This window comes from Melanotaenia boesemani, chromosome 12, assembly GCF_017639745.1.
Source record: "Melanotaenia boesemani isolate fMelBoe1 chromosome 12, fMelBoe1.pri, whole genome shotgun sequence".
In the NCBI taxonomy this organism is placed as follows: Eukaryota; Metazoa; Chordata; class Actinopteri; order Atheriniformes; family Melanotaeniidae; genus Melanotaenia; species Melanotaenia boesemani.
The window spans coordinates 30,453,207-30,469,909 of record NC_055693.1 but is presented as its reverse complement, the minus strand read 5'-3'; the positions used below and the strand labels follow the sequence as shown (position 1 = coordinate 30,469,909).

General features: G+C 39.2%; 1 protein-coding gene across 8 annotated transcripts in view; it reads right to left on the bottom strand.

The window, feature by feature from the left end:
* Positions 1-16,703, bottom strand: part of gulp1a (GULP PTB domain containing engulfment adaptor 1a) — a 121,837-nt gene that overhangs the window by 22,212 nt on the left and 82,922 nt on the right. For all 8 annotated transcript variants that reach the window (XM_042001487.1, XM_042001482.1, XM_042001486.1 and 5 more), the window contains one exon: positions 2,805-2,866. In XM_042001487.1, coding sequence (XP_041857421.1) covers positions 2,805-2,866 — 62 coding nt within the window. The remainder of the gene's footprint in view (positions 1-2,804; positions 2,867-16,703) is intronic.

Here is a 16,703-nt window from a genome sequence, read left to right as displayed (position 1 = left end):
TAGTGAGTATGTCCAGGTGTTATCCACAGTTTCTTTGGATAGTGGAATCAACATACCAGAGCAGCATGGTCACTAAACTATCATAAAATGGCTGCACTTCAGGAGCAAAATGACCAAACGGAAAGACAATGAAAAATAACTGGTTTTGTTGTTGCTAAACACTTCCGTAGGTGCAGTGTTTAGTTCACCTGGTATAGCAGCCGCCCTCCATAGAGAGGCTACAACCAGCCCGGGTTTAATCCCAACATCTCCCTGACCCACTGTCCCATCTACCTGCTGTACCCTAGAGACCACACAATGTTAAAAAACATAAAAATACAAAAACAAATAAAGGCAATAAAAAAAAAACAACAAAAACAAACAAACAAACAAAAAGCGCATTATACAGAGAGATAGAGTATTTTCCATTTTATTGTGGATGACATCATAACGGTGTCATAACTAATTAATTTGAATTGGTCTGACTAGTTAATTTCAAAGATCGTTTAAAAGGTCCATCCCTGGTTTAAGCTATTACCAGCTTCTGATAACTTATAACCAGTGATGGGAATAACGGAGTTAAAATAAACGCCGTTACTAACGCCGTTGCCTTTTTTAGTAACGAGTAATCTAATTAATTACTTTTTCTATCGTTACAACGCCGGCTTGGCTCACAGACACAGGAGCTCCAAATGTGTGTGTGTTTTCCCCTGTAGTGAAAACAGGGGTAAGCGATTAAGTAATGATGATTGGAGGAAAATTTTATAAGCCAATCAGAGACACCAGGTGGGCGGATGTTTACACACAAACCCAGCACATAGAAGCACACACACAAAAAATCAGAGATGGCGAGTCCGGAGTCTCAGGGAAAGACGGCGTTTTCGAGGTGGAAATGATGAAGAAAATTCTTGAAGTACAGTTGTGGTCTTTTGAGGTGCAATAAATATTAAAACCTCTGTTCAGGTACCAGTCTTTGCTGTTCTACTCTATGCACCTGGCCTGTGAAACCTGTTCTGAAAAAAATCAAACTTCTTTGACATTTTTAAACTTTAAAAAAGTAATGAAATAGTTACTTTCCCTGGTAACTAGTTATTTTTATAGTGGAGTAACTCAGTTACTAACTCAGTTACTTTTTGGGAGAAGTAACTAGTAACTGTAACTAATTACTTTTTCAAAGTAACGTGCCCAACACTGCTTATAACGAGATTAGATTCTTATATACAAGAGAGGATTGTAAGTTATTAGAAGCATTTTCTGCAGCAGTTTCAGATGAAGCAAAGTCTACATTAATGCACTCATGTCCCAGCTAAGATACCTTAATCACTAACTGAACCACGGTCTAACGTGGTCAGTCCAGCGATCCATGGTCCTGTCCATGCCAGCAGGCGGTAGCAGATACGAGGTCATCGCCACAGTAATAATGGCGGCACCTCGAGATGGGGCAACAGTTAAAATATCTGCCTCCTGTCATCTATACAACTGAAATATGCATGAAATGAAGGCAGAGAATAGACAGAAGGCTTGTCTACATGTTTAATGTAGAGCACCTGAATCAATACAAAATTGTAGTTTGTATTAATATTGTAATGTGGGATTTAAACCCTTCATATTAATTAAATTAATAAAACAAAGTGATTTAAAAATGCTGCACAACCATGGCTCATAAACACCCCCCCCCCAAAACAAGAAAAAAAAAAACAGAGTACATGGCCCCAGTGTTCTCATTAGCAGCTGCATATCTGATTTCTTGTTCAGCAAACTTGGAATAAAAAAATGTGATTTTTAGCTGAGGAAATCTAACACAGGCCGTTCTGAGGCTCCATCATGTCCAAATGATTGAAGTTTCACAAGATTTGACGTCTATGATGAATCCATGCTTGAAAAAAAAGAGAGAGATTCCTTTTCTTGCAGCAGAAAAAGATCTCGCTTCAGCTTTTTCAACAATCCTGGGTCCTTCAAACCCAGGAAAAGTACATCCTCATTACTTTGGCTGTCCAACTGCCTCCAACTCCTTCAGCAGTGGGATTTTTTACTCAGATCTCAGCAAATTTAGGCAGACAGGGAGCTCATCAGTAGAAGCTGATGATCTGCTTTGATTTTAAAAAGGTGTCTCCTGCCAGTTCACCCTCCTTTTGTGCTGCTTAAACAAAAAGCAGCTGGGGGAGGGAGATGTGGTAGTCCCATCTCCGCTGCAGCATGACATTACTGAAGCACAGGATGCAGGAAGACAGATTCTTTGCCACACAAGAGAAAGAGAAAAAAATCTTTGTCAAATTGAAGCCGAGAAGCAGCCTGACGGGGAAGTGCTGACAGGGAGTGATGGTCTCCCCTCAGAGGTGTACTCTGGATATTTGGAAAGACCATTTGGTGTTTGGACTCCAGTCAACACAGAGCACTTTTTCATGCTGTTCTCAAATCAGAAGCATGAGTCACTTCACAGAAACACCCTGACGCTCTCATTAAAACTCAATAAATAAAGGAGTAAACTTTGACGGGGAGGGTTTTCCGCTGTGACACCAGGGAAGCAGCTGCTCCCGGATGATTAATACCGCAAGAGAACATTTCTGACAGCTCATGCTAGGAATGTGTTGATGTTTCCCTCCATCAAATATCCACATTATCATGAAAATGAGGAAACTGTATTAGTGTTGACCTGATCAACCCAAATTAACATGTTCAGAGTATTACCACAGCTGTTTGGATCAGGAGAACCGGATGATGGGATTGTGTTTTTCTTTAATTTACAAAAGCCTGTGATCATTTCTCCGTGTTTATTTATTTCCCTGTCACGCGCCGCTCTAACAAACGCTGCTGGGGATCCCTACCTTGGCATTGTAGGCGATGTAGTGCTTGGCCAGAGCCTCCGGGGTGTGCATCCATGATTTATCTGAAACATACAAACAGCTCAGTCAGCACAGCAGTTCTCATTGGGGAAGAGGTACAATTAGCCACATGTGTGGTTAAGTCATGAGAAAACGTGAAGAAGCTTCATGAGACTTAACATTGATGGAAAAGAATGAGTCGAGCTACTGAGCAGAACTGTGTTACATACTGGATGTTACCCTCCACCACCACCACATTTCTGCTGGACAGAAACACTGGGAAATCCTCTTTACACAAGTGAATGTAGTTAGTGGTTATTTCACAGATGGAGAATGTTTCCACATCAGAAAAATGTGTGTGTCAGGATGAAAAAGGAGAGGATGGGGAGAGGAAGATCAGATGGAGACCTGGTTGAATGGTGTAGGCTGTTAGCTAGCTAAGGTTAGCATCAGGAAAGTCTCAAAGCTGAAGGTAACAAACAGCAACACTGGAAGGTGGAAGGAAACTAACATTTACACTAAATAAACAGCAGAGAGTTGAATGAACCTCCATCTGCTAAATGAGGGCTGGGTTTATTTTTCTACATGGAATTAAGTTCACTTTGGTTCAGGGTGAAGGCCTCCATCATTCCTCTGGTCACCTGCTGAGACTTTTCTACCTGCTTCACCCACTCAGCTGTTCTCTCAACCCCATCCTCCCTCACCCTGTCCTCACCCTGTCCTCATCCATCCTCCCTCAACCTGTCCTCATCCATCCTCCCCCATCCATCCATCCTCCTCTTCCTCATCCATCCTCCCCCATCCATCCATCCTCCTCTTCCTCATCCATCCTCTCTCATCCACCCATCCTCCCCTTCCTCATCCATCCTCCCTCATCCACCCATCCTCCCCTTCCTCATCCATCCTCCCTCATACATCCATCCTCCTCTTCCTCATCCATCCTCCCCCATCCATCCATCCTCCTCTTCCTCATCCATCCTCTCTCATCCACCCATCCTCCCCTTCCTCATCCATCCTCCCTCATCCACCCATCCTCCCCTTCCTCATCCATCCTCCCTCATACATCCATCCTCCCCTTCCTCATCCATCCTCCCTCATACATCCATCCTCCCCTTCCTCATTCATTCTCCGTCATCCATTCATCCTCCCCTTGTTAGGGTTCTGTTATGGTTGCTGGGTTTTTGTGTTTCTTGGTTTATTTAGTTCTGATTATAGTTTGGGTTTCTGGGTTTTTGTCATGTCCAGTTCTGTTTTCCTTCATGTCCTCTGGTTTCTGTTCCTAGCTCGTTACCCCACCTGGTTTGATTTGTCATTCACGTCACCTGCTCCTTGTTACTCCCTCTGTCTTTAAATGCTGTTGGTTTTCAGTTATGCGTTGTCAGATCCTTGTGTGTGTTTCCTGCTCCTCAGTTTGAGTTAAATAAACTCATTTTCACCTGCACGACCTGTCTCCTGCCTTGACTGCCTGCAAGTGGGTCCGCACCTCCGACAACACGCGCATAACACCCCTTCCCTTATCCATCCTCCCATCCATCCATTCATCCATCCTCCTTCATTTCCTAAATTGTTTATCTATCCATCCTTTTCTGTCCTCTCTCATCCATTCATCTATACTTTCCTTTTCTCTCAGTCATTCATTTTTTTTTCTCATCTATTCATTCATCCCTCCCTTCCATCATCTTCCATTCATCCATCTATCATTAACTCCTGCATGTGTTCATCCGTCCTTTCCTCTCTCATTCGTTCATCCATCCTTCCTTTTCCTCATCACCCATTCATCTGTTCATCCACCCATCCGTTCCCCTTTTCATCCATCCTTTCCTTCTCTTATCCATCCATCGTCATCTTCATCTTTTACCCCATCTCAACTCCTTTTTGTCCTTCTTCACATCATTAATCTGTTTCTTTTTGTCAGGTACCATCTGGAGTCAGGTGTGGGTGTGTGTGTGTGTTGGGGGTGGGTGGGGGTGGTTAGGGTGGATGTTTCACATACAGTGAAATCTCTCCTGTAGGGGGAAATAATCTGTGTTTAATCATCAGGTTCTGACTCATTAGGTCCTGTTACATTCAATAACAACTTCTTCAGAGTCTGAACTGCAGACGGTTTTTTATCCTTACAGGTCACTGACATCAAAGACCAAAACATCCCATTAAGCTGCTTTCAGCAATTCTCTCATTCCTCATTTCCTGCTCATCACTTACTTCTCAATGTGCTAATGAATCTTATGACAAAAGCTCACGACTGTGACCTCGGGGAGCTCAGCCTGTTTAAGTTGATTGTGTTCATCCAGACTTTGCAACTTGTCATCGCAGTGGGTCGACTTTGCTGCCAATGTTAATGACTTTGTCTACAGTATTGTTGTCGGCTACCAAGATTAACTAATTTAAAGTTTAATCTGATTAGCGTTTCTCATTTGCTTAATTTTAATTGGTTTTATGGGCAATAATCAGGAGAAAATGTGATGATGTTGATGCTAAAAGGTTCATTTTCAGTTACATCTGTTCAGCTGCTTCGTCAGCATGTTTGGGGAGTCTGCCCGATGCTTTCCTCTTAAATCTCTGAATATTTTGATGATGGACTGTAAACAGTGTGGATCTTAAAAGTCTTAAAAATTTTATGTTGAACATGTTTTCTGAAATTGTTTCACCTACATCTTTACATCTGAAAGACCTGCCTCTCTGAAATATTCCTGCCAGTTAACCAAATTAGCTGTTAAAATATCATCTACTTGTTTCTGATTTGTACCAGTTATTTTTCCAGCCTTTTGTTGTCCCTGTTTCAGCTTGGTAAAGATGCGCTGCTGCTATTGGATTCAATATGAGCTAATGTTTTCCATGACATTGTAAAATGTTTCTGTTTGAACACCGAATACTTTATGTTCTCTTGTGAATAAAATATGGGTTGATGAGATTTGTAAATCATTGTCTAACATGTAAATTGAAACAGAATGCAGAGTCCCAACTTCTTTAGATTTCGGGCTGCTCTTGTTCTTTCTAACAGCACAAGATCAAATTTAGTACTTCAAAGCAAAGATGTTGAACACAGACACACACTACCACCATTACAAGTACATTACATAATATTTTTAAGGCATATGTTTTTAAATTCAGAAGCTTAAGAGGTGAATACTTCTGAAATTCTCTACATGACCGTGCAGGTCTGCAAGTTTCTTTTGACTTTTTTAACACTTCACTGACAACTTGGAGCTCTTCTTCGACTTAAAGCGTCCTTCTTCTTGGTTTACTTAACAGCTGTGCAATGAGATTAAACCTGATTGCACCTTGCAACGGGCTCCTCCAAAGATAAATCCGCTCCTCATGGGACCCTCGAATGAAAGCTGATGGGGGGAATGACATATCACCTCCTCCTCTTTTACAACTAGGGAGGCCAGGAAACTAAACTGTGAGACAGAGTAAAGAGAAGGGCAGGAAGAGCAGCGCTGAGAGCTGACAGCAGCATGGCAGCCTGGCTGACATCTTTTAAAGTGTGCACACTGTGCTCTGATTAAAGAGGCAGAATGGGAATATGTGCTTCCTTGTCTGTTCGCAGCATAAAATGGCAAAACATGAACAGAAGACAAATTACTTCAAGCATATTGATGCAATGATTACAAGTCAGTAAAGTTATGAACAAAAACTAAAAGGATGTCTGTCGACTTTTACAACTGTGAAAAAGAAAGCACAACGTCTTATTTACCTATGACAACATAAAAATCTGGACCCAGTCCTGTACTAGGTTGGGCAATAGATCGCTGTGAGTGGGCCCCATTGGTCAAGTGAAGTTTGAATTTATAAGATTAATAATTTAACATCTGACCGATATCAAAGCAGATTAGGTATAAAATACCATGAAAGTATCTTACTATCAAAATACAAAACCTTTGCTGACACTTAGCCTAAATATGATTCAGATGATAACAACTATAAGAGAAAATGTAACATTTCATTCATGAATAACAAAGTCAGTCTAATAATCTCAACCAATAATCAGACTTTATGTCTAAATGACCTAAACGGCGACATTATAAGAGATACGTTCAGCACCATGGATCACATTTCACACAGAACACTCAGAATCAGGCTCTTACCACTCTACAAACTTCTACATCCAGTCAAAGAGGAACCGTGGAGGAACGCTCAGTAACTCAGGAACTCATTCACAGGTAGTTCCTGTACAGGTAGTTCATTTTAGAGAAAGGCTACAAGGGCTCAACCAGACTGATCTTGTTTATTGTCGTGCAACTTACTTCAACATCAAGGAAACATCTTCAAAATACTGACAGTAAAAACGTAGTTATGTCTAACTACATTTAGCAAAGACGAGTTGGACTGAGTTTAATCCAGCTGCAGAGGAAGAGGGTGAGGAGGGACACACACACACACGCACATGAATGTGTGGTTGCTATGGTTACTATCTTGCTAGGTCTCGTCACATTGCTGGAATCATCCAAGCTGCTGGAAGTTGTTGATTCTTGCAACATGATACCTGATGCGTGTTACTTTCGACATGTTATTCTTGAACCATTTTCTTATGTCTTAAGGTATCAGTCTACTTAATTAAAGCTAGCCAATGATTTCATGCCAAACACTACAATTACTACAGAACATAACATAACTTCGCCTTTAACGTTGTCGCGAGATTTGATGATTATTCGCACACAGATTAAATATACAGACACACAAGTTGCAAATATCTTCAGTTTTCTCAGCGCTGAAAAAGCACAAACAGAAACAGAGTCTAATTTGGATGATTTATACCACTGTAAAACACTGGGACCCGCCCACAGCGCCGGGTCTGAGCTGTGTGAGAAAGTAAGGCTAGCTTCACTGCTTCCATAGGAACTAAGAAAACTCAATGACACTTGAATATATTGAAGATTATAATCAGACAGAAACAGAAAGCCAGTTAGGAGACATTGGTAATGATCTTAGATTGTTGCTGCCCATCAGTCTGGGAAGTGTTACACGAATATTTCTGTTGGTAAATAAGATTATTCCCACACAGGAAACAGTCACGGCTGCTGCCGGTCTTCCCAGAAATGGGCATCGGAGCGAGTTCACACAAATTTCACACTGTTTCATGCTCAGAGAAACGACAATGAAAGAGTAACATCTCAGACTTTCCAGGCCTCAGATAGCATGTTAAAAGTTAAAGTTAAAACAGTACAAAAAAAGACGGAACAAGTTTGACTTTATTGGAAGGGTTGCACGAGAAAACCTTGTTTTTCTAATAAGGTCTTAGATTTGCAAAGCTGCATCAATCCACCAGATTTCTGTGTGGAGATGTCTGGTCAGGAAGTACATCTGGTAAAACTAGAATGGTGGTGGAGGACTGATGATTTGAGCTTGATTTGTAGTCTTAAAAAAGCAAATTTGGGATGTAGTTGATCTTAAGCTAGTTACTTTGGTTAGTGATAACTTGCAACTTGAAATTAAGAAAATTGTTGAACCAACTTAAACAAACTGCTTAGCAAAAAGTGATTGAATTAAGTTCATCCAAGTTAATTCATTAAGTTAGTTTGACTCATTCAGACTTGCTTAAATCATTTAGTACCAACTGTGCAAAGACCGAAAAGACTCACGGAAATGAATATTCAGCAGAAATGTAACCTTTTATAAACTTTAGTTATGTTTGCTTTTAGACAAAGATGTTGTAAAGTTAAAGCTGAATGTTAACGTTGCCGCCATGAGTTGATGCAGATGCAGAGTTGATGCTTTTGACTGACATCTGATGTACTCCCATCTAAAAAAAATATAAAGTATAGCATGAAAAGTATGCGATTAAAATGCTTTCTATTCATGCAAATTTTTTAAGTATAATGTGAATAACTGCACTTTCAATTAAAATGAATCAGTGATTCAGATCTTCATTAGAAAGAAACTAAATTAATTAAGTAAGTGTGTACAATTCATTTAAGTTGGTTTAACTATTCTTTCTTTACAGTGTGCAGTTACAGTGTACAGTGTTGAAACTGGGTCATGAAACAGGACAATGATCCCAAACACAGATAAGAAGGACTGAGAAAGAAAAGATCCAAAGACCAGACCTTACCCGGACAATGATACATGAAAACCAGAAGAAGAGTGAGCTAAAATTATTCAACTCTGTTCAACTCAAGTTATAACTCATAAAGGTTATAACAGTTGAATCCTGGGGTGTACTTAGTTTATTACATACTGCCTCTGCATAATAATTTCCCCTCAATCCAATAGTTACGACTTTTGTTCAACAACGGTTACTTTCTAAAACTGGATCCTGTAGAAAATCCTACCTGATGTATTGACTATCTGTGTACTGGTGTCTAACACACAGTCCTGGGTTCCTGCTCTAATTAACCAGAGTAGACAGATATAAATGGTTAATGATTTGGCTTGAGTAAAGAAAAGAAGGCCTGAGTAGCTCTTTGTGACAATGAAAGTACAGACTGCACACAAGACTAATGCTGGAACAAAAAAGCAAAGTTCACGAGGTTTTTCTAATGACTCAGACACAGAGAATTTCATTACTGAATGAACAAGAAATCATTCTGTGCAAACGCTCGGCTTGCATGATTTAAGTCCAGCAATTGTCTTCATGTGTTCACTTTTTTACTTTGGAACAAACAAAAAGTTATTTTTAACAACTTATATGGGTCACAGAAAACAGTATTTATTATTCTCTGAGCCAACTCTCGCCCCTTGCAGCTTGAATTGCTCACAGTTAGTGAGCAACTTTTTCCACAGAGCCCCCAGGAAGTGGGCAGCCAAGAGCCTAATTCACTGCAGCTCTCAGTCAATGACAGGAAGAATTTGCTAGCTGTGCACAATTCTCCATCATGTATGGGACAACTTCAAATGGACTCTAAGCAGAACAGGCCGAAGCCACAATTCCAACCAAAGAGTGTTAGTTTGAGATAAAGAATAGCAGCGTTTAAACTGCGCTGCTGCTGGGAAGGAAAACTTACCTCCAGCCATAAATGATGTAAAGGTGAATACAGTGGATATAAAAGGCTTTGCAAAATGTTGTAATCACATAGAAATAGTGACAGCAGAGAAAAGCTTTTCTCTATCATTTTATGCTACATTTGGGAAAATGGAAGAAAAAAAAAGTCAACCTAAAACATTAAAGAACTAAACTCCTGTGGTTTATTACAGGACTGGACTCGGTCTTGTGTCACGCCTCATGTAAAACCGCTCCTCCATTGTGGTGAAAAGCTGCTGAAATGCTTCCTCATTTTGAAGGTAACGAATGTAAACAAGTGTTGCTTCTAAGGAGAAAATCAAGGTTTATTCATGGCTAATATGGATTATACCAGCCCTCCTCCCCCACCCCACCAACAAGCCAGAAGAGGCTTATAAATTACACACATATGGCTTTCTAAAACAAGATGTTCAACATCACATGTGCTGCAATGTGAAAACAGACTCTCCTCTCTCATTGTGTCTTTCAATGGGAGCTTATCCTTCCAAAATGTGAGGTCCCCATACTTGGGAAAACTGTGCTGAAATGTCTATTTTGGATACTCCCCCTGAAGTCTCTGTACTAAAACTTCTGATTTTGTTCTGCTTCATTTTATCAGTTGACCTTCGCAGAGATAATGATCACATATTGACGATGATCTGATAGAGGTTTAGAGCTGCAGCTGCATCGTTCCAACAGGATATTCATATTCATTTAGTTTCTTTTAGTTGAAGTTTAAAAATAAAAATCCTTACTTTATATACGGATAAAGCTGCAAAGACAAATTCTGCATCTTCAAATCTGCAGAACAAACATGATATACACTCACCAGCCACTTTATCTGGCCAATATAATTCAATGTTACTTTATATATATATATATATATATATATATATACATATATATATATATATATATATATATATATATATATATATATATATATATATATATATATAATACTCTGAGACCCTGTTCAAATTTAGAAGGAATTAATGGTTTTTTGTGTTAATTTAAGAGCAGTTAAAACAGCATGGTAAAATCTGAACAGGAACACTAAAGTAATGGGTAGGGTATGAATACAGATGGTAAAAGTCCAAACCTGTACTGTTTCTTTTAAGTTTGAATTGCTAAACTTAATCATATTTTTATCTAATGTTCTTCTTCCTTCATCTGTTTTTAAAAGTAAATGATGCTTCTTATTTTCTGCCGTGTGATGATGTTTTGATGTCGCTATAAAGCACTTCAAATCACACTGTCGTTGAATTGTGCTATACAAATAAACTTGCTTTGACTTTTCACACACAACCATCTCTAGGGTTTACAGAGATGGTCGGAAGAAGAGAAAATATCCAGTGAGCAGCAGTTGTCTGGACCAGAATGTCTTGTTGATGTCAGAGGTCAGAGGAGAATGGACAGACTGGTTGGAGATGACAGAAAGACAACAACAAGTCAAATAAGCACTGGTTCCAACCAAGATCTGCAGAACAGCATCTCTGAACACACAACACGTCCAGCCTTGAAGCAGATGGACTAAAGCAGCAGAAGACACACCAGGTGCCTCCTGTCAGCTAAGAACAGGAAACTGAGGCTACAATTCACACACACTCACCAACACTGGACAATAGAAGATGGAGAAACGCTGCTGGTCTGATGAGTCTCTGTTTCAGCTCCACAATCAGATGCTAGGCTCAGAATTTGGTGGAAACATCATGAAAACATTGACTGCCTTGGATCAATGCTTGGGGATGGTGTGGGGGACATTTTCTTGCCACTCTTTGGGCCCCTTAGGCTAGCTGCAGGGCATAATGTTCAACTTTTTTGTGAAATCTGATGTTTTTGAGAGTCCGTTCACATTTCCAGTTAAATGTGACTTGTGTGTGATCTCCTGTATGAACTTGAAGCGCATCAAAAGTGTCCCGCATGTGTAGAAGACACGACGACCTGACAGTGCGCGTGTGTGTGACGTCTTCGTGTTTGTGGAAATAAACATGGACGGTAACAGCGGAGTGTATGTTGCAATTTTGAAGTTATTGTCTCACTATAGTCAGATTAAAAGAGGAGAGCCAGATTATGATGTGGAGGTCGGATTAATGCGACCTGGCCGTTCAGACGTTCAGAAGTCGCATGGCAAAAGATCAGATACATATTGGATTTAGGACCACATATCCAAGTGGCCTGGGTCACATTTAAAAAAATCAGATCTGTGTCGTTCATACTGTTATGAAAAGATCAGATACAGGTTACATAGGGCCACAAAAAAAAAGGGATTTGGGTCACTTCAGTCTGCAGTCTGAACGTAGCCTTAGTTTCACACAGCTAACCTGAGTAATGTCGCTGACCATGTCCATCCTTGATGCTACTTCCAGTAGGATAATGCACCATGTCACAAAGCTCAGATCATCTCCAGCTGCTTTCTAGAACATGACGATGAGTTCACTGGACTCCAACGGCCTCCACAGTCACCAGATCTCAGTCCAGTAGAGCAGCTTTGGGATGTGGTGAAACGGGAGATTCTCATCATGGATGCAGACGACAAACCTGCAGCAACTGTGTGATGCTGTCATGTCGATATGGAGAAAACCTCTGAGGAAGGTTTCCACCACCTTGTTGGATCTATGACACCAAGAATTAAAGCAGCTTTGGAGGAAAAAGGAGGTTCTGATAAAGCAGCTGTTGAATGTACAAACTATGCATGTTCTCACTTAAAAAAAAAAAAAAAAAAAGTTTTAAAGAGACACTAAATATGCACTGAGGTGAACTAACTAAACGAGGAGCAGGTGAAGCAAATTAGTAAATGAAACAGGAAGTAAATTGAATGTAACACACAAGGAGATGAACTTACAAAATAAAACAAGAAACAAGACTCAAAGACACCCAGGAACTGAAAGTAAGGAAGAGACTAGAACAGGAATAAAAATCTGAAACAAAACACAGAAACACGACAATGTCGTCTCTGTGTATCTCTGTATGTCTCTGTGCACTGCTGTGACCTGTTGTTAACAGGAATACTCAGCGGTCTGTTTTGGCTGCACCATGACCACAGCTCCAACAAATGTTCAATATTTATATCATTTAATCCCGTTTTCTAAGAACATGTTTATTAATTATCGAGTCCTGGCCAAAAACGTGTTTTTATTGTTGACCTTCAACTACTAAATGCTGTCTTCGAGAAATCTTTGTAAGGTCTTACACAGAAATTGCATTTACTGTTTGCATGTTTCTACTTTAATGTCTCTTATTCGGCTCCAGCTCTGGTCTCTGGGATTCACTGTTCCACATTTAAATAAGCTAATTAATTTTTTTTTGCTTGTTGTTTAAGAAGTTATGAAATACTGCTGAGTTTTTGCCAACTCAAACCTGATAAAAATGCTAATAAGCAGCAGCAGATAAAGAAAAAACATTAGCTGCATAAAGAAAATGGCACTAACCTTTGTCACACAGAAGTAAAACTAATTAAATACTTTTTAAATTTACTTTAATACTTTTTGTTTATCTTTTTTTTCTGGATTGCTAGCAATATACAAATTGGCACTACCAGCAATACCAGATAAGTTTCAACAGACATCATCTGTCGAGTCATGAAAACCTCAGTAGGTTACAATGACAGCACCTAACACTGCTCACAACTTATGGATAAATTGTTAGCAGTAAATATTAAAGTCCAACACTTGGGTGCAAGTCACGTCCAAGACTGGGAGCGTAATAAACACAGTAGATAAAAATGATCAAGAGCCTGCTGGCATCACCTGTTGGATGTGACACAGTTGTGACCCCACAAAACACAGAGATAAAGGAAAGCTGTTGGACCCGGCCTCCACTCTCAGAGCCAAAAGCAGCGAAGGCAGCCAGGAGTGGTGCAGAAATTTAGAGCTATATGACAGCTGGTGGACATATACACAGGTTTGTTTGTGTGTTGACTCATTATTTCAGCTATTTATGTTCAGTAGAAATAGAATAGGGAGAAACTGCAACCACTGTCTACAACTCTGGTTAAAAAGCATTTTAATGTAAAATAAATAATTCCCTCTAATGTGACAGCACCTGCAACCAAGCCTTTGTTAACTCCTGTGGGAGGATGTCAGCTGCAGAGAAATGTTGCACATTTACATTTTTGTGGTGATTCAACGTCCAAACCTGCAACCCAAATCAGTGGGAGACTGAGAAAAAAAAGATGTTTTCAAGGAAATCAAAAGCTTTCAAATCTTCTTATCCTTCTCATCAAAGTTCTGTATTAAGATTTTTGAGGATAAACACAGAGGCGTTAAATCTGCTTATTAAAATTCAGACTGGTTTGTAACAGAAACATCACGGTCCATTGAGAGTGAATGCAAACAGCAAATGAGTGTAGACTGCGTACAAACAGGAGTCTCCAGATACTTTTGAAGATTATAATTCGAACTTTGAATTAAAAACCTCCTGCCTTTCTGTGAGGGGAAAGCTTTTGTTTCAGATGTGTGTGTTTGTGGCCTCAGAATAGGAGTCTAGAAAGACGCTGAAGGGTACGTCTGTGTGGGACATGGGCGTCCTCTTAGTGAAAAGGTTTAGAAAACTGATGGGAGAGTGGATTCATGTTTAAAAAGAAATGGTCAGAATGTGCTGGCCTGTCTGTGAGCTTTTTTGTTTTCCATCTGGATAACTGGCTTCCCTTCTAACAGCAGCCCTCATTACCTTCCTGCTGCCAAAGCAAACTCTCCCACTGAGCCTTCTTACAGCTATAATTCTCTGTTTTCAACATGTCCTTGCAAATCTAGGCAACATGCATGCATCTGCTGAAATGTAGAGAATTTGAATAAACTGAGCATTTCCATTTTAAATGGAAATTTACAGTCAAGTGAGAAACAAATGTCTGCCTACTCAGATTAACATATTTTGCTCCTAAAACATAAGACCAAGTGAGGAAAAAAATTAATCAAAGCCAAATATCATTAAAGCCTGAGGCGCCACCTGGGTGCTGGACATTTTCCTTTGCTCTGTCCAAGGCTTTTCCAGGTCTGCTGATTCACACCAGAGGGAGTGGGACAGATGGTGGTAAACACATCAAGCTGTTTTTACAAACTCAAGTCCCAAATATCACCTCCCCTGCGCTTGGGCAGGGTCACCTCGAGACTGTGTTGCACAAACCACTTAAGAGTCCAACATTCAGGCAAAGGCACAGAAGGTTGTGTTTGTTGTCCTGCCCGTCCTACACAGTGGTGTGTAAAGGATTAAGGGTGTATTTTCAATGTTTTTTTCCAGATAGGCTGGAAAAATGTTTCACAGTTCAACAGAAAATCATTCTAAACATTAACATTACGTAGTCTTTTTATTTGGTGATATGGTGTTATGGTGCAAAGGTATCGAGGCGAAAAGATCAACTTTTTAAATCCAGATAAACTCAACTAAAGCATAGAGAGCTTTATTCTGTAGACACCTACTTCTTTCCAATAACAAGCATGTTGAATGAATGAATGAATGAATGAATAAATGAGTGAATGAATGAATGAATGAATGAGTGAATGAACTGATTGATTTATTATATAAATAAATATAAATATTGTAACTGCATTGTATTTTTTTGTTTTGTTTTAGAAATAATAAGAAAATACACAATAAAAATATAATAATATAACATGTTTTTTTCATAATAATAAATAATAAAGAGGAGAAGAATAGATACGATAAAACTAGGGAAATTATGTAAAATTTCGAAGCTGAACTGTCTCTACAAATGATTCATAAATCTGTACATTCATCTACTTTATTATCTAGAAATTTCAGTCAGCATAAACCAATGTGAACAAACCTGATTTACATTCCCATTACTAGTCATGAATAAATGTGGACACTTCTTTGATTAGTCATTTGCAATTACAAATATTGTTTTCACCAAAACTAAAGAGACAATTAACCACAAAACAAAGAAGAAACGCAGCTTTACTGAATGAGAAGCTGAGAAACTCACCAGCAAAGTACATAAAAGAAAATTAGTTTTATCTGTTTGCCTCATTTCTGGAATCACAGAGGAAAAACTACTGAAAGTAAGTAAAAGCAGATAGCTGCATCAAGTCAGAGCCAAGAAATGTAAAAAAGAAATATTCTGATTACAAAACGAGAGGCGAGACATCAGTTTACACTGTGACAGCATTGAGACTACGGGACCTTCTTATCAGAAATAACTGAACACAGTCTGTACAGTTAACAGCTGAATTGGAGACAATCAGGGGGAGACAAAGACATGCAGATTGATAAAAGGCTTATTAGCTGTTTTCTTAAATCGTGTTTATAAGCCTAAAGCAGCACACAAGCCAGTCTTCTTCCAGAAAATGCAGAAGGCATTTACAAATAAACGGGATTCTGTCTAAATGAGTAATTAAACCAAGCCACCTTTGGAGCCCTATAACTCAGGCATACTTTCCCGTAGAAACTTCTTTCCAACTTCGAATGAGTCTCAGAAGCTATAACCTTCCCAACCTGAAAGGGCATTGTTATGTCTTTTATGATTTTTGACACAAGCACAATTTAGGTTTTATGAAAATTTGAGATTTTGCTGCAAAATGTTCACACTGATGATGTCACACAGTAAACTTTGGCCCTAAAAATGTTTCAGTAAAATTGTCAAAGAAATTTCTTCCAGGCCCACAATTTATCCTATACATATAAAAATTATACATCAAAATGTTGGCATTTTAATCTTCTTTCATCCAATGTGACCATCTTTGTGATGGACCTTACTGTCTTCTCTCAAATCCCCTCACAGTGCAGATTGCTCACGAGGGAAACACTAGAGTTAAAATGAAGATTAAAAAAACCTTAAGAAACAATAAGAGCAGTTAAAAAAGACTGAATGAATGAATAAATGTATAAATAAATAAATAAGAAGTAGTACAGTTGAGTAAAATGAAAATAAAATAAATAACATTTGTGACATCAAAGAAGTGTGATGTCCCACACGCTCCATTCATGTGACGCATCTATGGACA